At 44.8% G+C, this 27,500-nt stretch overlaps 2 protein-coding genes across 9 annotated transcripts in view; one reads left to right on the top strand and one right to left on the bottom strand.

Moving 5' to 3' along the window:
• Window positions 1–1,345: 1,345 nt before the first annotated feature.
• LOC147008238 (uncharacterized) lies at window positions 1,346–21,481 on the bottom strand. Of its 6 annotated transcripts, none has more exons than XM_085865273.1 (3): window positions 21,067–21,481; window positions 4,353–9,083; window positions 1,346–4,173 (listed from the first exon to the last, which is right to left on the bottom strand). In XM_085865273.1, exon 2 carries the CDS (start codon window positions 9,073–9,075, stop codon window positions 6,322–6,324), a length of 2,754 nt encoding a protein of 917 aa, XP_085721399.1. In that variant the 5' UTR covers window positions 9,076–9,083; window positions 21,067–21,481; the 3' UTR covers window positions 1,346–4,173; window positions 4,353–6,321. The 6 variants fall into 6 exon arrangements, with proteins under 6 accessions (XP_085721399.1, XP_085721398.1, XP_085721401.1 ...); XM_085865272.1 differs by having other exon boundaries at window positions 21,084–21,481; XM_085865275.1 differs by lacking the exon at window positions 21,067–21,481 and having other exon boundaries at window positions 4,353–4,477; window positions 4,681–10,836.
• Window positions 21,482–21,587: 106 nt separating this feature from the next.
• LOC147008235 (uncharacterized) overlaps window positions 21,588–27,500 on the top strand; it is a 45,360-nt gene continuing 39,447 nt past the window's right edge. Inside the window, exons 1-3 of one of the 3 annotated variants that reach the window (XM_085865285.1) lie at window positions 21,588–21,800; window positions 23,392–23,718; window positions 23,916–24,035. In XM_085865285.1, the coding sequence (XP_085721411.1) occupies window positions 21,792–21,800; window positions 23,392–23,718; window positions 23,916–24,035 (456 nt within the window). In that variant the 5' untranslated portion in view covers window positions 21,588–21,791. The remainder of the gene's footprint in view (window positions 21,801–23,391; window positions 23,719–23,915; window positions 24,036–27,500) is intronic. The other 2 variants (XR_015053566.1, XR_015053565.1) reach the window with 2 other exon arrangements.

Genomic DNA, 27,500 nt, shown 5'->3' with positions numbered 1-27,500 from the left:
CCATCTGCTTGGAAATCAGCAAACATCATTGCCCTGCATAAAAAGGTGCAAAAACAGATCCCTGCAACTACAGACCAATCAGCCTTCTGCCAATCATCAACAAAGTTATGGAATCCATCATCGCTGCAGATATTAAATCCTTCCTCTTCTCCCATGGCTTGATTTCCGATCATCAATTTGGTTTCAGACCAGGTCACTCGACACTGGATATGATGCTTCTGCACTCCCAACAATGGATGGAGGACCTCAATGCCAGACATTAAATCAGAGCCAGATCCAGACATATTGTTTGCTTTTGACATGGTCTGGCAAAATGTCCTGCTCACGAAACTCTCTTTCGATGGTATCCAAGGCCATCTCCACTCATTGCTTGCAGACTTCCTCTCCTGTTGCAGTCAACGTGTGGCCCTAAATGGAGTTCTCTCATCCCCTCTTCCTGTCCAGGCTGGAGTTTCTCAACACAGCGTTCTGGGCCCTGTTCTTTCTCTGGTTTTCATCAATGAAATATCCGATTCTCTAGAAAATCCTCTTTGTCTCTTCACTGATGACTCCACCCTCTGCGGTACCATCTGTCACCCTGAGATCGGCAAGCAGCAGCTTCTTCACTCTCTGTAGATCTGGATAAAACCACAAACTGGTCCAACACGTGGAACATGTCTTTCAATCCTGAATATTCTCACACTCTCACAATGTCTCTCTGAAAGGACCGTCTTGAAACCCCCCTCCCCCCCATCTAATTTCTCAACAATCTTCTTGAAGAAGCCCTTTCATTCAAACTTCTGGGTCTCACTGTCTGCCATGATCTTTCCTGGGAAAGCCACATTTTCAAGCTGGCCTCCAAAGCCAGTCTCCAACTGGGCATCTTCCATCATGCAAAGTCCTTCCTTGCCACACCTGAGCTCCTGACCATTTACAAAGACCCCACTCTGCCCAGAGTGCTGCTAAGGCAGTCTCCTGGGCTATTGGGAACATTCCTGGAGGGGTCACAACTGTGACACAGGGTGCTGAAATGGCTCAATCATCCCAGCAAGCTGGTACTCATTTTACCTCCTCAGAAGGATGACAGGACCACGTGGTATTAATTCAATGGCCAAGTGGGATTTGAACTATATACGTAAATCACGGCCACGGAAAACCACGTAAAACAGAAAGGGAAATGATAAATTAGACAAAAATATTTTTGGCAGGAAGACGAGTCACTGGCCAGACAACTCGGACACTGCGTTGTTACATACATTTATTACGTACACTGATGCTGAACATACACTACGAAATAACTATTATAAACTAAACCCATTTTACCCTTCAGACAGATATAAAGGTGCTTATCACAATAAAAACAAGATTTTTACATTTCAAATATTAAGTACGCTTTTTAATTGTTTTTCAACTGAAAAAGCATAAATTGCATATTTTAACATTAGTGTACTCATTTGCTTCAACACACGCGCTGTATTCAAGGATTTCACTTGTTTTGAGATAGTGATACCATTGAGAGATCGGGTCAAAAACAATACATCCGTTAGGACCACAGTCTGTACAGAGCATCAGTGCGGCCATCGCAGTCTCCTGGGCTGTTGGGAACATTCCTGGACATGTGACAACTCTGACCAGGGTACTGAAATGGCTCATTCATCCCAGCAAGCTGGTACTCACTTTGTCAACCTCAGAAGGATGACAAACTGAGTCAACCCCACCTGGTATTAATTCAACAGCCAAGTAGGATTTGAACTCAGGACCCAAGTCAACCAAGTCAACCACACCAACCGTTAAACAAACACCAGGCATACCTTCATGATATTTCACTAAAACAGATAAACATAGTCGGTACAAACATCCCTATCCCGTGAGAATGGTTTCTACATAGTTCTTACAGCAGGTCAAGGTCACAGCTTCAGTTCAAAACTTCGTGTAAAACGATTTTGGTGTTAATAAAACGGCCAAGCAGGATTTGACCTCAGGACCCAAGGATCCCAAACCCACCACCTTTACCATGAAGCCAACACCAAGCATCCAAAAACAATAGGAAGCACAATATTTCAGAAAGTTGTGGACGGATTCAGACAAAAAAAAACCGAGGTGTATGAGTTGAAGAGGTGATAAGAAAAAGCCGAGCCGATTCGAATTTTGGTTCAGATCATTTGGCTGAGATGTACCTGGTGGAGGAGGAGTCGCTTGATTGACCCTGCATGTTGTACACTGATAGAAGGTTTGCTGATGGATCTCCGGTCCAAATCGCAGGAGTCTCTGTTCGACATGCAGGAGTCTCTGTTCGACATGCAGGAGTCTCTGTTTGACATGCAGGTATCTCTGTTCGACATGCAGGGGTCTCTGTTCGATATGCGGGTGTCTCTGTTCGATATGCAGGGGTCTCCATTCGAGATGCGGGTGTTTTTGTTCGATATGCAGGAGTCTCTGTTCGACATGCAGGGGTCTCTGTTCGACATGCAGGGGTCGTTCGACATGTAGGTGTCTCTGTTCGATATGCGGACGTCTCTGTTCAATATGCGGACGTCTCTGTTCGATGTGCAGGCGTCTCTGTTCGATATGCGGACGTCTCGGTTCGATGTGCAGGCGTCTCTGTTCGAGATGCAGGTGCCTCTGTTCGATGTGCAGGTGTCTCTGTTCGATATGCGGGTGTCTGTTCGAGATGCAGGTGCCTCTGTTCGATGTACAGGTGTCTCTGTTCGATATGCGGGTGTCTGTTCGATATGCAGGTGTCTCTGTTCGATATGTAGGCGTCTCTGTTCGAGATGCAGATGTCTCTGTTCGATGTGCAGGGGTCTCTGTTCGATATGCAGGTGTCTCTGTTCGATATGCGGACGTCTCTGTTCGATATGCGGACATCTCTGTTCGATATGCAGGCGTCTCTGTTCGAGATGCAGGTGCCTCTGTTCGATGTACAGGTGTCTCTGTTCGATATGCGGGTGTCTGTTCGATATGCAGGTGTCTCTGTTCGATATGCGGACGTCTCGGTTCGATGTGCAGGCGTCTCTGTTCGATATGCAGGCGTCTCTGTTCGAGATGCAGGTGCCTCTGTTCGATGTACAGGTGTCTCTGTTCGATATGCGGGTGTCTGTTCGATATGCAGGTGTCTCTGTTCGATATGCGGACGTCTCGGTTCGATGTGCAGGCGTCTCTGTTCGAGATGCAGGTGCCTCTGTTCGATGTGCAGGTGTCTCTGTTCGATATGCGGGTGTCTGTTCGAGATGCAGGTGTCTCTGTTCGATATGTAGGCGTCTCTGTTCGAGATGCAGATGTCTCTGTTCGATGTGCAGGGGTCTCTGTTCGATATGCAGGTGTCTCTGTTCGATATGCGGACGTCTCTGTTCGATATGCGGACATCTCTGTTCGATATGCAGGCGTCTCTGTTCGATATGCAGGCGTCTCTGTTCGAGATGCAGGTGCCTCTGTTCGATGTACAGGTGTCTCTGTTCGATATGCGGGTGTCTGTTCGATATGCAGGTGTCTCTGTTCGATATGTAGGCGTCTCTGTTCGAGATGCAGATGTCTCTGTTCGATGTGCAGGGGTCTCTGTTCGATATGCAGGTGTCTCTGTTCGATATGCGGACCTCTCTGTTCGATATGCGGACATCTCTGTTCGATATGCAGGCGTCTCTGTTCGATATGCAGGTATCTCTGTTCGATGTGCAGGGGTCCCTGTTCGATATGCGGGTGTCTGTTCGAGATTCAGGTGTCTGTTCGATGTGCAGGGATCTCTGTTCGAGATGCAGGTGTCTCTGTTCGATATGCGGACGTCTTTGTTCGATATGCAGGCGTCTCTCTTCGATATGCAGGAGTCTCTGTTGGACATGCGGGCGTGTATGTTTGATGTTCATACATCTCGATTTCCTGGTGTTTCCCTTCCCTTTGCTGGAGTTTGACTTCCTGGTTTCTTTGTTCAGCTCAGAGTAAAACTTGATGTCTATGATGGTGTTGTTGTCTATGATGTCTATGATGGTGTTGTTGTTGACTGTTGAGCTTGTGGGAGTATCTGTTGAGCCTGAGGATGTCTCCTCTCCATTTGTTCGTGTTGTTCGCCGATCGGTTCACTCCGTCGTACAAATTACTATTGTTTCAGGATATGTTGGATAACTGGGACTTGGTTTTGTTGAGATGTACTCGAGTTGCAGGGTAATCTTGGTCCGATTACTGCTTCATCCATCACCTATCCTGAAGGACCAAGCAATTAAAGGAATCCAAGTGTCAGGTGAATGAACAGTGTAACATCAAAAACAAACTTCTCATCGTGATACTTCACTGTTTTCTGTTTCCTCTTGTTAAAAAAACAAAGTATTTGAATTTATTCGCACTTCCTCCACACCTCACCCACTCCCCCCCCCACCACCAACCTCGTTTACTTTTTGGATTCTTCCTCTTCTTGTTCTTTTCGTCCTCTTCCCCTTTTTATGTCTATATAGTGTTGTGGTTGAGGAAATTCGCAAACCACCATTCAGGTCCCGTAGGTGAGATATCTCTGTAAGTACATGTGTAGTTAGCCCCAAACCCGTTGTTTAGAGGGAATAAATGTGATTCATTCGGGCTGCGACCCTTTAAGATAGCCGTTTTTCTGTTCTATCTTTATTTTGAACCAACCACGTCTCAACCGCCATCACACAACAACCACCAACCGCAACGCCGCTTCACAACAACAACAACGCCAACAGCCACGACCTTTACCTTCACAGCACACCATCCCGCAACCATCGCATCACCGCCATTCCAAGCGTCACCGTGGCCAGGGACCGCCACTTTAGACCCTCCACCACCTTCACCTCTCCTCCTTCTGCCGCCATTCCCGCACCGCTTGTGGGCACCGAGCGTCAGGCTGTCCTGGACTCGTACAGGGCGCGCGCTGAGCCGCGGGTACAAAGAGCGGCCTTTCCGAGGGGAAGTCGGATCAGGAATGATACACGCCTACTTCTGATCCGTCCTATCAGCAAGCGCGGGGCGATTTGGCCCCGCCTCCAGGCGCGTCGGAGTAGAATCGATATATGCAAATTCGACGATCAGGGGAGGTTCACGCCCACTTTTCCTCCATCCAATGGGCGAGCGTGGCTCCGCCCCCGAGCTCATCCTGATCCGGAAATTTGCATATGGGATCTCCTACACCACTATAAAGCGCCGAGCGCGGGGCGAATTCAGTCAGTTTTTGGCTCGGGCGAGTTGGAGAGGTGTGGCGGCGGCGGAGTGTGGCAGCAGCAGTCAAGATGGGTCTGGAAGAGAGTCAGTCTGTCGGGGTTCGGAGTCTGTCGGGGAGCAGCAGAGAGGGGAAGCCGGGAGCGCGGTCAAGGTCGCAGTGGAGTCGCTCGTCGCGGGACCCAAGCCAGCCAGCTATCCTCTTTCCCCAGAGCATCAACAATTCCCCCCTTTCCCCCCCCCCGCGCTGAGATAGTGCGGAAAGGGGGCCCCGTTCCCACCCCATTCCAAGCAGTGCCAACGAAACCCGCGGAGGAGCGCGGAGTCGGGGCACCGCCGCGGCATTTGCGGCTCATCACAAGATGGGTAGGCTCCACCCGGTCTCGCGCCCACAGGCCCGTCTGCCCCCTTGTCGTTGAGGGTGGCCCTTTTCTTTTGCTTTTGAGTATATGTGTTGTCGGTGCCGTCTGTAAAGTAAAACTGTGTCAGTGTTGCCGTGTGCTCGCGTAGTCGGTAGTAGATCTGCATTGTTGTGTTTCTTTTGTTGCAATTGCTTTTGGTGCATAATTGTTGTAATTGTATATGTGTGCTCTCCGTGTGCTGCGGAATAAATGTGCCTCATGTTGAACTGTTTTTCCCGTTTCGCTTCGTCTTTTCTTTAATTGAATCTCCATCTTAATTCACGTAAAGGGTTGGTAGTGGGCTTCATACGCCCGATAATTCATCGGAACCGTCGAGGTTGACGATAGCACCGCTCGGTTATCCCGATAGTACGGAACGGGTCGCTTAAGTGGCCCGTGTCCAGGGTCGACCTGCGGCGAGGTGCGATCGCCCGGTCTACCCTCCGTGTGGCTACTTTGGTAGGTCAAATTTGGCGAACAACCCTATCCCACGCGGGGGGCCGATTGGCACGATCGTGGAGAGGCCGAAAGGCCCACCCGTGACTAGCTCCCGGCGTTAGTCCGAGAGGGTCACGACGGAATTGTCCGTCCGGTGGGCGACGTGCCGCGATTCGAGTTACGTGGCCGCTTGCACGCCGGCGGGCGCGAATTCGCAACAATATATTTTTGACTTCCTGGGTAGACATTGGTGGTGGTTTCGGTGAGGGTGATTCTTTTGGTGGTGAACTTGTAGAGGGTGATCCTTTTATGTCTGGTTGAGAGGGAAGAGAGCATTTGGGGTTTACACCCAATGAGACACCGCGTCCCGATTCCAAGGTGACTCGGCACTCGGATCCTCCCTTGAAGAACAAGACCTCACTGCGGTCCCAGCGCCTCCTTCGATGACTTTGTATTGTGTTTGCATCACCAAGGTTTTGTGTTGGATTCCTTGTTCAATTTGCAGGCATTCTTGTTCAATATTCATGCGTATCTGTTCGATTTTCTCTTGTCTCCGTTCGTCTCTCCATGGAGATTCCTGAAAGCTCATTTCACCTCCGAATTCAGGGAGCTGGTGTTTCAGAACAGGTAGTGAAAGTGGGGATGTGTTTCCCCAAGACGTACCTGCTCGAGGAGTACCTGGATTGACCCCGTATTCTGAACGCAACATTGAGGTTTTCTGTTGGATTGACTGTTCAATTCGCCGGCGTTTTTCATCGGAGGACTGTGATCTCTGTTCGGTTTCCTGACATATCTGTTCCATTCTTCGTTGAGATTCCTGTTGTCTCTTTTCATGAGGGAGTTTGGACACCCAGTGTTCCAGCACAGATGGTGTCAGTGGGGATTTATTTTCCTGATACGTACCTGGTCGAGCGGTACTTGGATTGATTTCAGATGCGGTTGGCAAGACGAAGGTTTTGTCTTGAATTGCCTGTTCAATTTGCAGACATTTCTGTTGGATCTGTGATTGTCTGTTTTTGTCTTTCTGTAATTCTTGCTGACGTCTCACTTCATCTTGGAGTTTGCACAGTTGATCTTGCAGAACAGAAAGTTTAACTTCGCTTGTGTTTTGCTGAGCCGGACCTGGAAAAGAAATACTTGGATTGATTCCGTATTTTGTTTGCAAGATGAAGGTTGCTTGGTTGATTGCATGTTCAACTCCAAGACATTTTTTTTCGATCTCCATTTGTCTGTTATTGTCTTTCTGTTTGAGTCTCTCTTTTTTCTTTTCCTCTATCCGTAGAAATGCATGATGTCTCCTTTCACCTTCGAGTTTGGACAGCTGTTCTTTCAAAGCAGTTACTGTGAGTGGGGTTGTGTTTGCCTGAGACGTCCCTGGTAGAGGAGTACTTGGATTGACTCCATATTGTCTTTGCAAGTCGTCGGTTACCTTTTGGATTGCTTGTTCAATTACACGGCATTTTTTTTCGTCATTCTGTTTGAGTTCCTCTTTTTTCTGTTCCTCTCTCCGTAGAAGTTCATGATGTCTCCTTTCACCTTGGAGTTTGGACAGCTGTTCTTTCAAAGCAGTTACTGTGAGTGGGGTTGTGTTTGCCTGAGACGTCCCTGGTAGAGGAGTACTTGGATTGACTCCATATTGTCTTTGCAAGTCGTCGGTTACCTTTTGGATTGCTTGTTCAATTACACGGCATTTTTTTTCGTCATTCTGTTTGAGTTCCTCTTTTTTCTGTTCCTCTCTCCGTAGAAGTTCATGATGTCTCCTTTCACCTTCAAGTTTGGACAGCTGTTCTTTCAAAGCAGTTACTGTAAGTGGGGATGTGTTTGCCTGAGACGTCCCTGGTAGAGGAGTACTTGGATTGACTCCGTATTGTCTTTGCAAGTCGTCGGTTACCTTTTGGATTGCTTGTTCAATTACACGGCATTTTTTTTCGTCTTTCTGTTTGAGTTTCTCTTTTTTCTGTTCCTCTCTCCGTAGAAGTTCATGATGTCTCCTTTCACCTTCGAGTTTGGACAGCTGTTCTTTCAAAGCAGTTTCTGTGAGTGGGGATGTGTTTGCCTGAGAAGTCCCTGGTGGAGGAGTACTTGGATTGACTCCGTATTGTCTTTGCAAGTCGGAGGTTACCTTTTGGATTTCTTGTTCAATTCCAATGCATTTATTTTCGTCTTTCTGTTTGAGTTTCTCTTTTTTCTGTTTGTCTCTCCGAAGAAGTGCATGATGTCTCCTTTCACCTTCGAGTTTGCACAGCTGTTCTTTCAAAGCAGTTTCTGAACGTGGGGATGTGTTTGCCTGAGACGTACCTGGTAGAGGAGTACTTGGATTGACTCCATATTTTGTTTGCAAGGTGAAGGTTACCACTTGGATTGCTTGTTCTAGTCTACGGCATTTAATTTCCTGATCCTGTTTGATTTTCTCTTTTTTCAGTTCGTCTCTCCGTAGAAGTTCATGATATCTCCTTTCACCTTCGAGTTTAGACAGCTGTCGTTTCAAAACAGTGATTGTAAGTGGGGATGTGTTTGCCTGAGACGTACCCGGTAGAGGAGTACTTGGATTGACTCCGTATTGTGTTCGCAAAATTGAGGCTTTCTGTTGTATTGCCTGTTCAATTTGCCGGCGTGTTTCATCGCACCTCTGTCGTCTCTGTTCGGTTTTGTTGTCTCTCTTGCTTGTCTCTTCCATTCTGCGTTGAGGTTCCTGTTGTCTCTCTTCCACTTGGAGTTGGGATTGCTGGTGATTCAGAGCAGGTGATGCACCTGGCAATATATCTGGTTGAGAGGCACCTGTTTGAGAAAGAGTTGTTGCAAAATCTGAGGCTTTTTGAGAGATTGCCTGTTCAACTTGCAGGCGGTTTTGTCCAGTTCCCTGATGTCTCTGTTCGATTTCTCTGTGTTTCTTTCCCCTTTGATGGAGTTTGACTTCCTGGTTTCTTTGTTCGGATTGTTCGTGTTTCCGTTCGATTTTCTGCCTGTGATGTTGAGCTTGTGAGAGTATCCGTTCAGCTTGTGGATGTCTCCCCTCAATTTGTTCGCGTTGTTCGTGGTTTTGTTGAGATGTACTCTGGTTGTCGGGTAATCTTGGACCGATTCCTGTTGGCTCCATCACCTATCCTGAAGGACCAAGCAATAAAAGGAATCCAAGTGTGAGATGAGTTAAGAAAATAACATCAAAAACAAATTTCTCAAACAGAAAAGAATTGTTTTCTGTTTCCTCTTGTTTAAAAAGGTCGTAAGAGGATTATAAAGGGATAACAAGGAATTCTGCCAACCCACGGAAAACCACGTCAAACAGAAAGGAAGGGAAATGATAAATTAGACAAATATATTTTTGACAGGAAGACGAGTCACTTGCCAGACAACTTCGACACTGCCTTGTCAAATACATTTATTACGTACACTGATGCTGAACATACACTACCAAATAACTATTATTAACGAAACCCATTTAAACCTTCAGACAGATCCATACCACGATCAATATTAATTGATCTTTTTTGTCTGTCTGCAAAGGTTGTGACAAAACTTGGTGGATGACTTGGTTATGTGACAAGAACAAGTCGATTCGATTTGGGTTCAGGACCGAATTCAGATCCGGCCGATCAGTGGGAAACAGAACGGAACCTGTTCAGCCTGGTGGAGGTGTACCCTCTCCCGAGTGTCATGAAACCTTGTTTGTTGTTGTTTTCTTTCTGTTCCACCATCCGAGAAAAGGAAACAATGAAATTAGATGGAGGTGGAGGCCATTCGGTCCATCATGCCTGTGCCACACCAACACCAACCAATTTATCAACACCGGATTAAAAGTGACGGTGGTTGTTCCTTTTCAGGATCTCTGCCCAATTTCTCAAAGATAAGTTTTCTGGTCGTTTTTCTCGTATTTTTACTGTCATTTTGTTATCTCTGTGTTTACTGTGTGTTTCTAGTTCGGTCTTGTGTTAAAACTTGTGATAATTGTTGAGTTTTCATCTCGTGTTTCCTTGAGGCCTTCCCTTCTCCCCGTTTGTGGACCTCATGGTGTTTGTTGTATTTTCTCTCTTCTCCCCGTTTGTGGACCTGATGGTGTTTGTTGTATTTTCTCCTTATTAACATCAGTTTATATTTTCTCCACTTCTCCCTCCGATCCCCCTGAACGACTCCCTCTGTTTCGTCGAACAAAAAACAAACAAACAAATCCAACAAAAACAATTTTTCTCTCACATTTTTGCCCGACGTAACCACGTGACTTCCTGTTCCGACTCTTCTTCCTCTTCCTTCTGCCGATCTTCCATCTACTTTTGTCGACCCACATTCACCAAACACCTTCACGATTTTTTTCTTCAACCTTTTCATAACATCATACGAATTTTTTTTTTGTTATTTTAACCTCTCACGTGACACCTCCCGAAACCACGTGTTTCCCTGCACCCTCTTCTTCTTCTTCTTCTTCCTGTTTACTTTCGTCGAACGACCAACTTCCTCCTGTTTGTCGATCAAAATTCACCAAACACCGACACGATTGTTCATCAACCTTTCCTTTTCACGATCAGACGTAATCTTTGTCAAAAAAAAAAAAACACCCTCTGTTGAAATGTTACAACTTCCTGTTTCACCCACGTGGTTCTCGTTGTTGCATCATCATTCACGACACTTCTTCTTCCTCTTCTTCAAGAGGGTGTTTTCAATTCGAGCTTTCCTTCATCCCGTATCTAAAACGTCCCAATCTTACAAAACGTTTCTTTTCTCCAATCTCTAAATCCTCCTTTTTTACATCCTTCACGTATTAATGTCTTCAATCACATCTCTAACTTATAAAATCCCAGTTTACAATGTGTGTTCGTGTTCCAACAATCCTTTTTTTTACCAACTTCAGTGTTAACTCACCGCACCTCCTTAAATCAACCTCCTCCTAACCCCTCACCTGTTATCCCCTCTCCTGACGTCTCCCATCCTGCCCCTCATCCTACCTCAGCTCTAAGCACCTCGTCACTGTCTTCGTCCTCAGTATCAGCTCCTCCTCCCTTGTCCCAAACTGTGTAGTGTTCTAACATCTGTGGACTACATTCTAACCTCACAGATATCTCACTCTCTCAATCAGTACACTCATCATCACAAACATGCTACTTCCTTCCTCTCAGAACACCTCCCCCTCTTCCCAACCCCTCAAATCTTGTACCTCCCCCCGCCGCTCCCTTCTTCACCATACCTCGACAAAGTCTCATCCCTCCTCTCCCATCGCCCTCCTCCACCTTGGCCGTGCCTGCTCTCGTCTCCCCTCCCTCTCAATGCAACCTTCACACTCTTCTCCCTCCAATCTTCCCCCTAAATCCCCCTTCCCAAAGTTGCTCCCCTGAACATCCACAAAACTTCCTCTTTTCCCCACCCTCTCTCTTCCATATCATCACTGCACCTCCTCCACTCTTCAACTGCCCTCTGCCCCCTCTCTTGTTGCTCCCCACTGTAACTCAACCCATCACCACCGAGCCTTTTCTCCTCACCCGTCCCTCTCCCCTCGCTCTTCTGCAATCCACCACACACTTTCAATAACTCTCCTGACCTCCGCCCCACCTCCTCCCTCGTCCTACCCTCCACTCAAAACCTCCTCCCTCCCTTTTCCTTCACAGTGTTGACCTCAAACATCTGGGGCCTTCACTCAAACCTGATAAATCTTTCCATGCAGGTTTCCACTGATAAACCAGACATAATCTGCTTCACAGAAACTTTCCTCCTCCAAGATATCTCTGACTTCCTGGTATCTCTCCCTGGTTACTCCCTCCTCCGGTATGACAGACCTGATCCTCATCCTGGCGGCGGAGTTGCTCTCTTCATCAAAGACGATTCCTCACTCTCCCTGCACTGCCTTCACACCCCACACCCCCAAGAATTCCTCTGCCTACGGCTTCCCCTTCACTCCCACCTCATGTTTATATGTGTACTGTGCCGTCCACCAAACAGTGATGACTCCATTTGCCCCTGACCATCCAAAAACATGGACCAACTTCTATCTTCTCATCCAAACTCTCTCTTCCTCATATGTGGCGACTTCAATTGTCATCATGCCAGTTGGCTAGGTGTGGGTACCTCTCTCACCTTCATGGCACTTCAGCAAAAGACTTCTGCGACTCATTGGGACTGACTCAATCGGTCCACTTCCCGACCAGGATCTCAACCGACCCAGATCTTAACCGACCCGTGCTCTATCTCTTCTGGATCTGACTTTGACAAATTTCCTTTGAAAATCTCTGCTGTTCTTCCTTCGCTCCAATCGGTTCTTCTGACCACGTCCTTCTCAAAGTGGACATCTCTCAGGCTGTTATCAGAGAACCACCTCAGCGGCTTCGAGTCTGGCATTTCACGCAAGCCGACTGACGGGGTCTCCAAGCAGCCATCAAACTTTCTCGACCAGTCTCCCATCGCTACTTCCTCCAACATCAACTCATCCTGGGAATTCTTTCAAAGAAACTTGTTCTCTCTAATGCACAGACTTATCACATCTCATCTTCAGTTGTCCCCTTCCTCCCGCCATTGGTTCACTGAAGCTTGTGGCGAGGCAGTTATCCTGAAGCAACTTGCCTTTACCTCATGGAAAGCAAACCCAACTGAGGGTAATCTCAGTTTCTTCCATAAAGCTCGGAACAAGTGTGTATCTACCCTCAGGAGAGCCAGAAAACATCATCTTTATCATCTCAAGTCTGAACTCTCAAATCTGTCTCCCTCCTGCAAGTCATGGAGGCGTCGAGTTCGGTCTTTTTCTGTTGTATGTTCCCCGTCTATTCCCTTCCTTACCTCAAATGGCCACACTGCTGATAACGCACGTAAAACGGCTGAATGCCTAAACTCGGTGTTTGTTTCTAAATCTGTGTCCAAAACCCATCGCTTTCTCTTCCCACCTTACCCAGTCGCACCCAACTGTCCCTGGACTCTGTGTCCCTTTCTCCTGACAAGGTGGAGAGCTTGCTGTCAAACCTCAACTCAGATTCTGCAACCGGTCCAGACAGCATCAGCCCACGTGTCCTAAAAACCTGCTCATCTGCTCTTGCTCACCCTCTCTCTGTTCTATTCACCCTCTCATTTGCTCAAGCTCACCTGTCATCTGCTTGGAAATCAGCAAACATTACTGCCCTGCAGAAAAATGTGCAAAAACAGATCCCTGCAACTGCAGACCAATCAGCCTTCTCCAAATCATCAACAAACTTCTGGAATCCATCATCGCTTCAGACAGGAAAATCCTTCCTCTGCTCCAATGGCCTGATTTCCAATCATCAATTTGGTTTCAGACCAGGTCACTCTACCCTGGATATGATGCTTCTGCACTCCAAAAAATGCATTGAGGAACTCAATGCCAGACATGAAATTAGAGCCATATCCCAATATATTGTTGCGGGCCGGGTATCGGGTGCGAGCACGATCGCGAGGTGGAACAGGAGGGTCGACTCTGCCGAACACCCGGAATTTAGATCGTACCTTTCGGAAAACTCCGAGGGTACGGGTCCCTTACCTGACCGTGAATCGTCAATAATTCCACCACGTGGTCCAGGGTTATTTGCCAAACTTCAAAATACCGAGAGACCACGTGGCGATCTTCCAAGTATTCACACCCTCGACGGAGCTCGATCCGTATGCGTGCTCGACCCGTGCGTGACCCGAGCGGATGGTCACCGAGCTTCCGTCCGTCCCAAATGCACACCACTACGGCAACAACGGCCTTTCTAATTCCCCAACATGCACCGCGTTAAACCAATAAAAGAAACACAAAAACGAGCTGATATATTTAACAAATAGGGTATTTACTAACAGTAGGTGGGGAAGGAGGGAAGCACGTAAGGGCAGAGTAATCACGACTAATGAGAGATGTAAGGCAAATAATGTACAGCGAAGGCACTGAACAATTTACTACTTAAAGACGGGCCCACCGACAGACACAGACACACACACACACACACACACACACACACACACACACACACACACACACAGACACAGACACACACACAGAGATACCCAGAAGGACATGGACCTGTCCACCTCGTGTGGTTTGGCTGACACGAGCGAACAAGGAACCAGCGAGAGGCGATGATAGAACCAGGCGCCAGCGAGAGGCGATGATAGAACCAGGCGCCAGCGAGAGGCGATGATAGAACCAGGCCCAGCGAGCCGCAATCAGCCTCCAAAGCTCCGCTCAGCGCTCGTCCCGACAACCAAACTCTCTTCTGTATCCCAATCTGTCGAGAAGGCAGGAGGTTTCTCTGCCACTTCTCCAAGTCTTTGAGTTGAACGTCAAAGTGAGGGCTGATAACTCCACACTTGTCCAACCTACCCATAAGATTGACCACAACCTTGCCTGCTGGATGCGCAGAACGCACCACAAGGTCCGGGGGTCGTTCCCGCAAGCGCAGAACGCACCACGAAGTCCGGGGGTCGTTCGCGCATGCGCAGAACGCACCACGAGGTCCGGGGGTCGTTCGCGCATGCGCAGAATGCACCACGAGATGCAGAACGCACCACCAGAACGCACCATACAGGTGCCTACTCGATGGTCATCAACTATCTCAAAGTATTCGATATTCAGGTATCCCTGTTCGACTTGTGAGCGTCTCTGTTCGATATGCAAGTGTCTCTGTTCGATATGCAGGGGTGTCTGTTCAATTTGTTGGCATGTCTGTTTGATATGCAGGTGTCTCTGTTCGATATGCAAGTGTCTCTGTTCGATATGCAAGTGTCTCTGTTCGATATGCAGGGGTGTCTGTTCAATTTGTTGGCATGTCTGTTTGATATGCAGGTGTCTGTTCGATGGGCAGGTGTCTCTGTTCGATATGCAGGTGTCTCTGTTCGATGGGCAGGTGTCTCTGTTCGATATGCAGGTATCTGTTCGATATGTAGGTGTCTCTGTTTGATGTGCAGGTGTCTGTTCGATATGCAGGTGTTTCTGTTCGATATGCAGGTGTCTCTGTTCAATATGTGGGCATGTCTGTTTGATATGCAGGCGTCTCTGTTTGATATGCAGGCGTCTCTGTTCGATATGCAGGTGTCTGTTCAATGGCGGGGCATGTCTGTTTGATATGCAGATGTCTCTGTTTGATATGCAGGTGTCTGTTCAATGGGGGGGCATGTCTGTTTGATATGCAGATGTCTCTGTTTGATATGCAGGCGTCTCTGTTCGAGATGTGGGCATGTCTGTTTGATATGCAGGCGTCTCTGTTCGATATGCAGGTGTCTCTGTTTGATATGCAGGCGTCTCTGTTCGATATGCAGGTGTCACTGTTCGATATGCAGGTGTCTCTGTTTGATATGCAGGTGTCACTGTTCGATATGCAGGCGTCTCTGTTCGATATGCAGGTGTCTCTGTTTGATATGCAGGTGTCTCTGTTCGATGGGCAGGTGTCTCTGTTCGATATGCAGGTATCTGTTCGATATGTAGGTGTCTCTGTTTGATGTGCAGGTGTCTGTTCGATATGCAGGTGTTTCTGTTCGATATGCAGGTGTCTCTGTTCAATATGTGGGCATGTCTGTTTGATATGCAGGCGTCTCTGTTTGATATGCAGGTGTCTGTTCGATATGCAGGTGTTTCTGTTCGATATGCAGGTGTCTCTGTTCAATATGTGGGCATGTCTGTTTGATATGCAGGCGTCTCTGTTTGATATGCAGGCGTCTCTGTTCGATATGCAGGTGTCTGTTCAATGGCGGGGCATGTCTGTTTGATATGCAGATGTCTCTGTTTGATATGCAGGCGTCTCTGTTTGATATGCAGGCGTCTCTGTTCGATATGCAGGTGTCTGTTCAATGGCGGGGCATGTCTGTTTGATATGCAGATGTCTCTGTTTGATATGCAGGCGTCTCTGTTCGAGATGTGGGCATGTCTGTTTGATATGCAGGCGTCTCTGTTCGATATGCAGGTGTCTCTGTTTGATATGCAGGCGTCTCTGTTCGATATGCAGGTGTCACTGTTCGATATGCAGGTGTCTCTGTTTGATATGCAGGTGTCACTGTTCGATATGCAGGCGTCTCTGTTCGATATGCAGGTGTCACTGTTCGATATGCAGGCGTCTCTGTTCGATATGCAGGTGTCACTGTTCGATATGCAGGTTTCTCTGTTTGATATGCAGGTGTCACTGTTCGATATGCAGGCGTCTCTGTTCGATATGCAGGTGTCTCTGTTTGATATGCAGGTGTCACTGTTCGATATGCAGGCGTCTCTGTTCGATATGCAGGTGTCTCTGTTCGTTATGCAGGGGTCTGTGTTCGATATGTGGGCATGTCTGTTTGATATGCAGGCGTCTCTGTTTGATATGCAGGTGTCTCTGTTTGATATGCAGGCGTCTCTGTTCGATATGCAGGTGTCTGTTCAATGGCGGGGCATGTCTGTTTGATATGCAGATGTCTCTGTTTGATATGCAGGCGTCTCTGTTTGATATGCAGGTGTCACTGTTCGATATGCAGGTGTCTCTGTTTGATATGCAGGTGTCACTGTTCGATATGCAGGCGTCTCTGTTCGATATGCAGGTGTCTCTGTTTGATATGCAGGTGTCTCTGTTCGATGGGCAGGTGTCTCTGTTCGATATGCAGGTATCTGTTCGATATGCAGGCGTCTCTGTTTGATATGCAGGTGTCTGTTCGATATGCAGGTGTTTCTGTTTGATATGCAGGCGTCTCTGTTCGATATGCAGGTGTCTCTGTTTGATATGCAGGCGTCTCTGTTCGATATGCAGGTGTCACTGTTCGATATGCAGGTGTCTCTGTTTGATATGCAGGTGTCACTGTTCGATATGCAGGCGTCTCTGTTCGATATGCAGGTGTCACTGTTCGATATGCAGGCGTCTCTGTTCGATATGCAGGTGTCACTGTTCGATATGCAGGTGTCTCTGTTTGATATGCAGGTGTCACTGTTCGATATGCAGGCGTCTCTGTTCGATATGCAGGTGTCTCTGTTTGATATGCAGGTGTCACTGTTCGATATGCAGGCGTCTCTGTTCGATATGCAGGTGTCTCTGTTCGTTATGCAGGGGTCTGTGTTCGATATGTGGGCATGTCTGTTTGATATGCAGGCGTCTCTGTTTGATACGCAGATGTCTCTGTTCGATATGCAAGGGTCTCTGTTCGATGGGCAGGTGTCTCTGTTCGATATGCAGGTGTCTTTGTTCGATATGCAGGTGCCTCTGTTCGATCTGCAGGTGTCTCTGTTCGATATGCAGGTGTCTCTGTTCAATATGTGGGCATGACTGTTTGATATGCAGGCGTCTCTGTTCGATCTGCAGATGTCTCTGTTCGATATGCAGGTGTCTTTGTTCGATATGCAGGTGTCTTTGTTCGATATGCAGGTGTCTCTGTTCGATATGCAGGTGTCTCTGTTCAATTTGTGGGCATGTCTGTTTGATATGCAGGTGTCTCTGTTCGATATGCAGGTGTCTCTGTTCAATTTGTGGGCATGTCTGTTTGATATGCAGGTGTCTCTGTTCGACATGCGGGCGTCTATGTTTGATGTTCATACATCTCCATTTCCTGGTGTTTCCTTCCCTTTGCTGGAGTTTGACTTCCTAGTTTCTTTGTTCAGCTCAGAGTAAAACTTGATGGTGTTTTCCTTGGTTTCACTGTCTATGATGGTGATGGTAATGTTGACTGTTGAGCTTGTGGGAGTATCTGTTCAGCCTGAGGATGTCTCCTCTCAATTTCTTCGTGTTGTTCGCTGATCGGTTCAGTCCGTCGTACAAATTACTGTTGTTTCAGAACATGTTGGATAACTGGGTCTTGGTTTCGTTGAGATGGACTCGGGTTGCAGGGTCATCTTGGTCCGATTCCTGCTGGCTCCATCACCTATCCGAAAGGACCAAGCAAATGAAAGGAATCCAAGTGTCAGGTGAATGAACAGTAAAACATCAAAAACAAACTTCTCATCTTGATAATTAACTGTTTTCTGTTTCCTTTTGTTAAAAAACAAAGTATTTGTAATAATTTTCCACTTCCTCCACACCTCACCCACTCTCCCCCTCCCACCGTTTTCTTTTTAGATTCTTCCTCTTCTTATTCTATTCGTCCTCGTCCCATTTTTATATTATTTATTTTTGACGAACTGGTAAGACGCTGGTGATGGTTTCGGTGAGGGTGATTCTTTCGGTGGTGAACTTGGAGAGGGTGATCCTTTTCCGTCTGGTTGAGAGGGAAGAGAGAATTTGGGGTTTACACCCAATGAGACACCGCGTCCTGATTCCAAGGTGACTCGGCCCTCGGATCCTCCCTTAAAGAACAAGACCTCACTGCAGTCCCAGCGCCTCCTTCGATGACTTCATATCTTGTTTTCACGAACATGTTGTGTTGGATTCCTTGTTCAATTTGCAGACATTCTTGTTCAATATTCATGCGGATCTGTTCGATTTTCTCTTGTCTCCGTTCGTCTCTCCATAGAGATTCCTGAAAGCTCATTTCACCTCCGAATTCAGGTCGCTGGTGTTTCAGAACAGGTAGTGAAAGTGGGGATGTGTTTCCCTGAGACGTACCTGCTCGAGGAGTACCTGGATTGACCCCGTATTCTGAACGCAACATTGAGGTTTTCTGTTTCATTGCCTGTTCAATTCGCCGGCGTTTTTCAATGGAGGACTGTGATCTCTGTTCAGTTTCCTTCCATATCTGTTCCATTCTTCGTTGATATTCCTGTTGTCTCTCTTCATGAGGGAGTTTGAACACCTGGTGTTCCAGCACAGATGGTGTAAGTAGGGATTTATTTTCCTGAGATGTACCTGGTTGATCGATACTTGGATTGACTTCATACACGGTTGGCAACACGAAGGTTTTGTCTTGAATTGCCTGTTCAATTTGCAGGCATTTCTGTTGGATCTGTGTTTGTCTGTTTTTGTCTTTCTTTAAATCTTCCTGACGTCTCACTTCATCTTGGAGTTTGCACAGTTGATCTTCCAGAACAGAAAGTTTAACTTTGCTTGTGTTTTGCTGAGACGGACCTGGGAGAGAAATACTTGGGTTGACTCCGTATTTTGTTTCCAAGATGAAGGTTCCTTGCTTGATTGCAAGTTCAACTGCAAGACATTTTTTTTCGATCTCCTCTTTTCTGTTTTTGTCTTTCTGTAAATGTTGCTGACGTATCTCTTCACCGGAGATTTTGCACAGTTGATTTTCCAGAACAGAAAGTTGAGATTGGGTTGTGTTTTGCTGAGACGGACCTGGTAGAGGAGGACTTGGATTGACTCCATATTTTCTTTGCAAGTCGAAGGTTACGTCCCGGATTACTAGTTCAGTTACACGGCATTTTTTTTCGTCTTTATGTTTGATTTTCTCTTTTTTCTGTTCGTCTCTCCGTAGAAGTTCGTGATACATCTTTTCACCTTCGAGGTTGGACAGGTGTCGTTTCAAATAAATTATTGGAAGTGGGGATGTGTTTGTCTGAGACGTACCTGGTGGAGGAGGACTTGGATTGACCCCGTATTGTGTGTGCAAGATTGAGGCGTTCTGTTGGATTACCTGATCAATTCGACGGCGTATTTCATCGGGCCTCTGTTGCCTCTGTTCGGTTTCCTTACATGTGTCTTCCATTCTGCAGGGAGATTCATGTTGTCTCTCTTCACAAGGGAGTTTGGACACCTGGTGTTTCAAAACAGATTGTGAAAGTGAGGTGTTTGCCTGAGACGTACCTGGTCGAGGAGGACTTGGATTGACCCCATATTGTGTACGCAAGATTGAGGCGTTCTGTTGGATAACCTGATCAATTCGACGGCGTATTTCATCGGGCCTCTGTTGTCTCTGTTCGGTTTCCTTGCATGTGTCTTCCATTCTGCGTACCTGAGACGTACCTGGTCTAGGAGTACTTGGATTGTCTCCGTATTTTGCGAGCAACATTGAGGCTTTCTCTTGGATTGCCTGTTCAATTTGCCGGCGTTTTTCGTCGGAGGACCGTGGTCTCTGTTCGGTTTCCTTGCTCATGTGTTCCATTCTGCATTGAGATACCAAATGTCTCTCTTCACCTCTGAGTATGGACAGCTGGTGATTCAGAGCAGGTAGTGCACCTGGCGGTTGAGTTGGCTGAGAGGCACCTGGTAGAGAAAGAGTTGTTGCAAAGTCTGAGGCTTTTTGAGAGATTGCCTGTTCAGATTGATCGTGTTTCCGTTCAATTCACTGGCTGCAGCTTTGAGCTTGAGAGAGTATGCGTTCAGCTTGTGGATGTCTCCCCTCAATGTTCGTGTTTCTGTTCGTGTTGTTCGCTTATCGGTTCAGTCCGTGGTACAGCTTGCTGGGGGTTCAGGACATGTTGGATAACTGAGACTTGGTTTTGTTGAGATGTACTCGGGTTGTAGGGTAATCTTGGACCGATTCCTGCTGGCTCCGTCACCTCTCCTGAAGGACCAAGCAATGAAAGGAATCCAAGTATCAGGTGAGTAAACAAAATGACATCAAAAACAAATTTCTCATCCAGATAAGAACTGCTTTCTCGCTCCTGTTTTTAAAAAGTATTACGATTGTTTTTAAGGGATAAAAAGGAATTCTGCCAACCCACGGAAAACCACGTAAAACAGGAAGGGAAATGAAAAATTAGACAAAAATATTGTTGCGGTTTCCAGAACCGCTTCCCTCCAAAGCGATGGCATCAACCATACAGTGGTCCCCAGACAGTTATTTCATTAATATACGGAGAGGTCGTCCCTTCCCTCTTGTCTCATGGGACAAACAAGGCAAAGTGCGATGTGTGGATCTCATCGATTGGCCTGATTATATCTCTAACTTTATTCCTCCTCTTTTTCTCTATTCCTGAGGTTAATCCAAGCCACGGCCGCCTGTAAAAACCACGGCCACGTCCTTCACTGCAAGAATGCGTCTTCGCAAAAGTCAGCTCAAGTATCGATAGCATGCCGTGCCCAGGGTAGAGAAAAACAGACACCACCACTACCACGATACAGCACGGAACGTGTGCAGCACAGCGACAACCCCCACAGATCAGGGGTTCCTCACACAGATCAGGGCCGGCACCGCACACACCACCACCTTTGATAAAAGACCGCATGCTCAATGGCGGCGGACGCACGCGCAGCCCCCGGGATAATATATTATCACACACAGAGCGGGGCACAAATAGCATGCACCTCGTTTTGGGTCTGGGCATGGAGTTCTAATCACGTGTTACCGTCGCTCTTGGCTCACCACAACGGCCACACATGTCTTCTGCGGACGGCGAACATCCTCGCGCACCTCCGCCTCGATGCAGCTGCTGCCGGGCAGAGGCGTGCTGTGCGGGCCCGGATCGCTCGGGACGCACGGCGTGCGGACAAGCGGCACGTTGAACGATCTCCATTTGTAATTGTACCTGCTTTGCTCAACTCACACAATTATCTTCAACATATTGACAGAAGAAGTCGATTTCTTGAAGAAGCCAAGGAACGAAAAATTAAAACAAATTAATTATATTTGTTTGATTGTACCAATAATCCGCTGTTTGATTCCACGTCATTCTCGCTGTTTATCGTCGTGTTTGCTGTTCACGGCACATCGTGATCATCCGTCTCCATGGCGACAATCTCCGTTGTTTAAAACGGAAGTGTCCGTTGTTTAAACCGGAAGTGTCCGTTGTTTAAACCGGAAGTTCCCGTTGTTTAAACCGGAAGTGTAGATGTCGAACTCCACCGACGATAAAAAAATGACGTCAAAAGGTAATTCAGTGAAATCGCACAGATAGTGTTTAAACGATGGACACGTTCAACGTGAAATCCATTGCGAAGTCGGTGAATAAAAAGCTTTATCAGCGAATTTACGATTAAAAATGAGGAAGAAGAAGAAGTATCACGTGAGTCGCGCATGCGCACTGATCGCCTCGTTTGAATCGAGGAGACAACGGTTTCTCCACCCGCGTTGATGGATCGAGTGAGTTCGTTGGTTTAAAACTTAAACTTCGTGTTTAAAAACCGTTGAGTTTCTTGATCCTGACGGGTGTGATGTCGATGTTTGAAGTGTTTAACGGTGGAGACATGATAAGTGCAGAAGAGTTTTCAGTCGAAGCGGCAATGATCGGGCCAGTCTGTGTTTTGGCGGGAATCCGAGAAATTTGGCCAGTCTGCGTTTTGGCGGGAATCCGAGAAATTTGGCCAGTCTGCGTTTTGGCGGGAATCCGAGAAATCGGGCCAGTCTGCGTTTTGGCGGGAATCCGAGAAATTTGGCCAGTCTGTGTTTTGGCGGGAATCCGAGAAATCGGTCCAGTCTGTGTTTTGGCGGGAATCCGAGAAATCGGTCCAGTGTGTTTTGGCGGGAATCCGAGAAATCGGGCCAGTCTGCGTTTTGGCGGGAATCCGAGAAATCGGGCATAATCAATGCAAGGTCCAGTGTAAGTTCATTGTGTGCATCCTTGTGTGAGTGTAAATAAAAGGAGAGTGATGACGGCGGGACACAAGGATTGTAAGGGACTTTTATGAAGGAAGAGGACATTTGGCCCATCGAGCCTGTTACAGGTTATGTTTTCACCCCTGTCTGGTTGTCAATGAGCAGGATATCTCAAAACGTTGTGAACAGATTCCTACGAAATGTAGTGGACAGGTTGTGTGTGTGACGAGGACGAATTGATCCAATTTTGGTTCAGATCGGAATCCAGGTATGGCCTACCTGTGTGATATAAAAGGTGAACTATTCAGCCTGGCAAAGGTGTGCGCTCTACCGAGTGTCCGTTCATTGTTCGGTGTGAGAATGTCCTTTTCATGATCCTGAGCGTCTGATTTATCCTTGAGAATGCATTTTGAGATATCCTGATGAATGTTAACTCCGTCATCAATCACAACACCAAGGGTTTTTCTCTTTTTGGACATCCTCAATAGTGACGTCACTCGTGTGGTACCCACTCTTACTGTTTTTCCTTCCAACATGCAGCACCTTGTGTTTGCTTTCATTGAAGGGGAGTTTCCAGGTGGTGGACCATTCCTGTGTCTTGTTTAAATCACCTTGAGGCGCGTCTGCTTGATCCTGATTGTTAACTGGACCCATCATTTTGGTGTCATCATCAAAAATGTACACAAAGTTCTTGATCAATTGTGGCCGATCGTTAATAGAGATGAGAAACAAAAGGGGTCCGAGTACACGACCCCGTGGAAGACCACCTTTTACAGGACTCCAGCTTGAGCTCACTCCGTTTATCGTAACTCTTTGAAGCCTTATTGTAAGGAATGATCCAATCCAAGGAAGGGCCTCTTCATCAAGAGACTTTTGGAAGATCATCAGTGGAGGTTCTGCAATGACATGAGCTCTCTCTCTTTCAACCATCTTGGATGAATACAGTCCGTCCTGCAAACTTTGAACTCTTTCGGGCCCGCAGCTTTTTTCTAACCGTCTCTGTGATGTTTGGGACGGTACCCAACTCAGGGCCTTGAAAGTGCTGACTCCATTATGGGTACATGACACAGGTCCTCATCTGTGAATACACTGCTGAAGAAGCCGTTCAATATGTCTGCTTTCTCACCATCTGTTTCAGATAACTGTCCAGAGGGGATCGACACCATTGCGATTTGAACTCAGATTCCGAGCTTCGCTTAATTCGTACTCTTGGCAGTTTTGTCGAGTCAGACGCCGTGATTTGTTTCCTTCCTCGGTGTATCTTTCAAAGTGTAACACACCGTCAGTAGTCGAGTACCTTCTGCATGCGTTGTGCCTTTTTGCGTCACTGTGCCACGGCTTCCCTGGAGATGTCGGGGTTTCTCCAGATACCCTTCTGAGACGAGGTGACGGGATTTGGAATGCATCCTTTCACACTCTCTTCAACATGCTTCCTGAAAAAGCTTCAAGATTCACGACAGCTCACGTAAGCAAGGTGATCCATCCATTGGATCTCCTCAAGCATTTGATTCACACGGTCAAAATTCATCTTATTCGGTTTAAGTTTGGGTGATGTTTCTGACTCACATGCCTTGGCAAGTACACTTAGCTCCACAACTATGCAGCAGTGGTCGTAACTAGGTATTCTGTGTGATTAACCATCTCCTTTCTGTTTGTAAGTAGATCCACGACGACGCAGCAGAGGTCGCAACTCATCTCCATGAGTGTTCATCTTCTGGTTTGGGGTTCGGTGCACACGGACGACAGATCGGCAAGAGGATAAAAGCTCGTCAAAAATATCAGGTTGGAATTATTTTATTCGAAATCTTCAATGAGACTGGAAGACATAATTTATCAATTTATTTTAAAACACTTCACGTTATTTTAAAATATTATTTTAACACACCACGTTATTTTAAAACATTATTTTAACACACTTCACGTTATATTAAAACATTATTTTAACACACTTCATGTTATTTAAAAACATTATTTTAACACACTTCATGTTATTTTAAAACATTATTTTAATACACTTCATGTTATTTAAAAACATAATTTTAACACACTTCATGTTATTTTAAAACATTATTTTAACACACTTCATGTTATTTTATCACATTATTATAACACACTTCACGTTATTTTAAAACATTATTTTAACACACTTCATGTTATTTTGAAACATTATTTTAACACACCACATTATTTTAAAACATTATTTTAACACAATTCACGTTATTTTAAACATTATTTTAACACACTTCATGTTATTTAAAAACATTATTTTAACACACTTCATGTGATTTTAACACACTTCACGTTATTTTAAAACAATATTTTAACACACTTCATATTATTTAAAAACGTTATTTTAACACACTTCACGTTATTTTAAAATATTATTTTAACACACTTCACGTTATTTTAAAACATTATGTTAACACACTTCATGTTATTTAAAAACATTATTTTAACACACTTCATGTTATTTTAAAACATTATTTGAACACACTTCACGTTATTTTAAAACATTATTTTAACCCACTTCTTGTTATTTTAAAACATTATTTTAACACACTTCACGTTATTTTAAAACATTCTTTTAACACACTTCATGTTATTTTTAAACATTATTTTAACACACTTCATGTTGTTTAAAAACATTATTTTAACACACTTCATGTTATTTTAAAACATTATTTGAACACACTTCATGTTATTTTTGAACATTATTTTAACACACTTCACGTTATTTTAAAATATTATTTGAACACACTTCACGTTATTTTAAAACATTATGTTAACACACTTCATGTTATTTTAGAACATTATTCTAACACACTTCATGTTATTTAAAAACATTATTTTAATACACTTCATGTTATTTTAAAACATTATTTTAACACACTTCACTTTATTTTAAAGCATTATTTTAACACACCACGTTATTTTAAAACATTATTTTAACACACTTCATGTTATTTAAAAAGATTATTTTAACACACTTCATGTGATTTTAAAACATTATTTTAACACACTTCACGTTATTTTTAAACATTATTTTAACACACTTCATGTTATTTAAAAACATTATTTTAACACACTTCATGTTATTTTAAAACATTATTTGAACACACTTCATGTTATTTTTAAACATTATTTTAACACACTTCATGTTATTTAAAAACATTATTTTAACACACTTCATGTTATTTTAAAACATTATTTGAACACACTTCACGTTATTTTAAAACATTATGTTAACACACTTCATGTTATTTTAGAACATTATTCTAACACACTTCATGTTATTTAAAAACATTATTTTAACACACTTCATGTTATTTTAAAACATTATTTGAACACACTTCATGTTCATATATAAAAACATTATTTTACCACACTTCACGTTATTTTAAAGCATTATTTTAACACACCACGTTATTTTAAAACATTATTTTAACACACTTCATGTTATTTAAAAACATTATTTTAACACACTTCACGTTATTTTAAAACATTATTTTAACACACTTCATGTTATTTAAAAACATTATTTTAACACACTTCACGTTATTTTAAAACATTATTTTAACACACTTCACGTTATTTTAAAACAGCATTTTAACGCACTTCACGTTATTTTAAAATATTATTTCAACACACCACGTTATTTTAAGACATTATTTTAACAAACTTCATGTTATTTAAAAACATTATTTTAACACACTTCATGTTATTTTAAAACATTATTTTAACACAATTCACGTTATTTGAAAACATTATTTTAACACACTTCATGTTATTTTTAAACATTATTTTAACATACTTCATGTTATTTTTAAACATTATTTTAACATACTTCATGTTATTTTTAAACATTATTTTAACACACTTCATGTTATTTAAGAACATTATTTTAACACACCATGTTATTTTAAAACATTATTTTAACACACCATGTTATTTTAAAACATTATTTTAACACATTTCACGTTATTTTAAAACATTATTTTAACACACTTCACATTATTTTAAAACATTATTTTAACACACCATGTTATTTTAAAACAATATTTTAACACACTTCACGTTATTTTCAAACATTATCTTAACACACTTCATGTTATTTTAAAACACAACACGCACAAATGTGATCGGATTTTTTTTATTTTAAAATCATCTGGGATGTTTCGTTTTGACCTCACATCCTCTTGAGCATGCCAGAATCTGAAGCCTCGGCCTCGTGTCAGGTGTGCTTTCATCTTCTTTATTTATAAGACGCTCTGCTGATGTAAATGAGTGCTCGTTTTACTCTCTGTATGTGTTACACATTACGTGCAGCCAGTTTCACGTCCTTGTTGGTTGCGTTTATTTATTTATTTTAAAGTTTCTGCACTTCGCCCACGAGGCCCCGTTTGTAAGTCACTGTCTACAATTCCAATAGAAGAGACGTAATTCCTCTTTTATGAAAAATGTTTTTCAAGTTTTGTTTGTCCTGAAAAATAGATGTTAGAGAACACACAGTTGTGTGAAAAAAATTGTCCTTTAAATCCTTCAAAAATGGTCCTTATGAAGGGGGTCAGCCAAATACACACTGTGTTTTACATCGGTAGATTCTTACCTCCAGATAGATCGGGTTAAACGAATGTATCGCACGATATCTCAAAGAGTTGTAGACGGATTCGGATGAAACTTGGTGGACAAGTTGGGTGTGTGAATTCGAAAGGAAGAATTGATTTCACCTTACTCAGCACCTCACTCACCAAATCTCACCACTTTGACCACAAACGCCTCCCGCACACGGGATAAATATTCCCTCATCCCCTCGTACCTCTGCATTGCTACAATTCACCACTCTATTTTGAGGAGCATCGCGTGGCGTAATATTGTCCTCGTCGCCGTGCGATGCTCGACCACGCAACGGACACTAATAGCTCCACCTCATCTCACTGGGAACGTCCCGGTGAGCGTCCGGAATTGATGCAGCCCTCATCCAGTCGTCTGACCACGGGACGACCAGGGGCTCCGAGGAGGGGTCGCGAGAAGGGCGATCCGAGAGTTTGTTTCGGGTCCTCGGTGTCCATTTTGGCTCATGAAGAAACCTGTGGGTGGCGGAGAAAGTCCGCTGCCATCCGACATTCAGACTGCACTCGGTGTTACTGACTCGCAATCCCATTTTCCTCACTCCTACACCATAGACATCGGTATCTTTCCCACTACCCCTCCAAAAGCTTCTTTGGCCAGGTTTGTCAGCCGACCATG

This window comes from Eptatretus burgeri, chromosome 20 (assembly GCF_056783735.1).
Source record: "Eptatretus burgeri isolate ZD-2024b chromosome 20, Ebu_testis_v1, whole genome shotgun sequence".
Lineage (NCBI taxonomy): Eukaryota > Metazoa > Chordata > Myxini > Myxiniformes > Myxinidae > Eptatretus > Eptatretus burgeri.
The sequence above is the reverse complement of the archived record's forward strand: the minus strand, read 5'-3'. Positions and strand labels throughout refer to the sequence as shown.

Coding starts and splice junctions, on each gene's coding strand:
- LOC147008238 (XM_085865273.1), bottom strand. CDS start 9,075: ATGGAGCCAACAGGAATCGGTCCAAGATTACCCGACAACCAGAGTACA.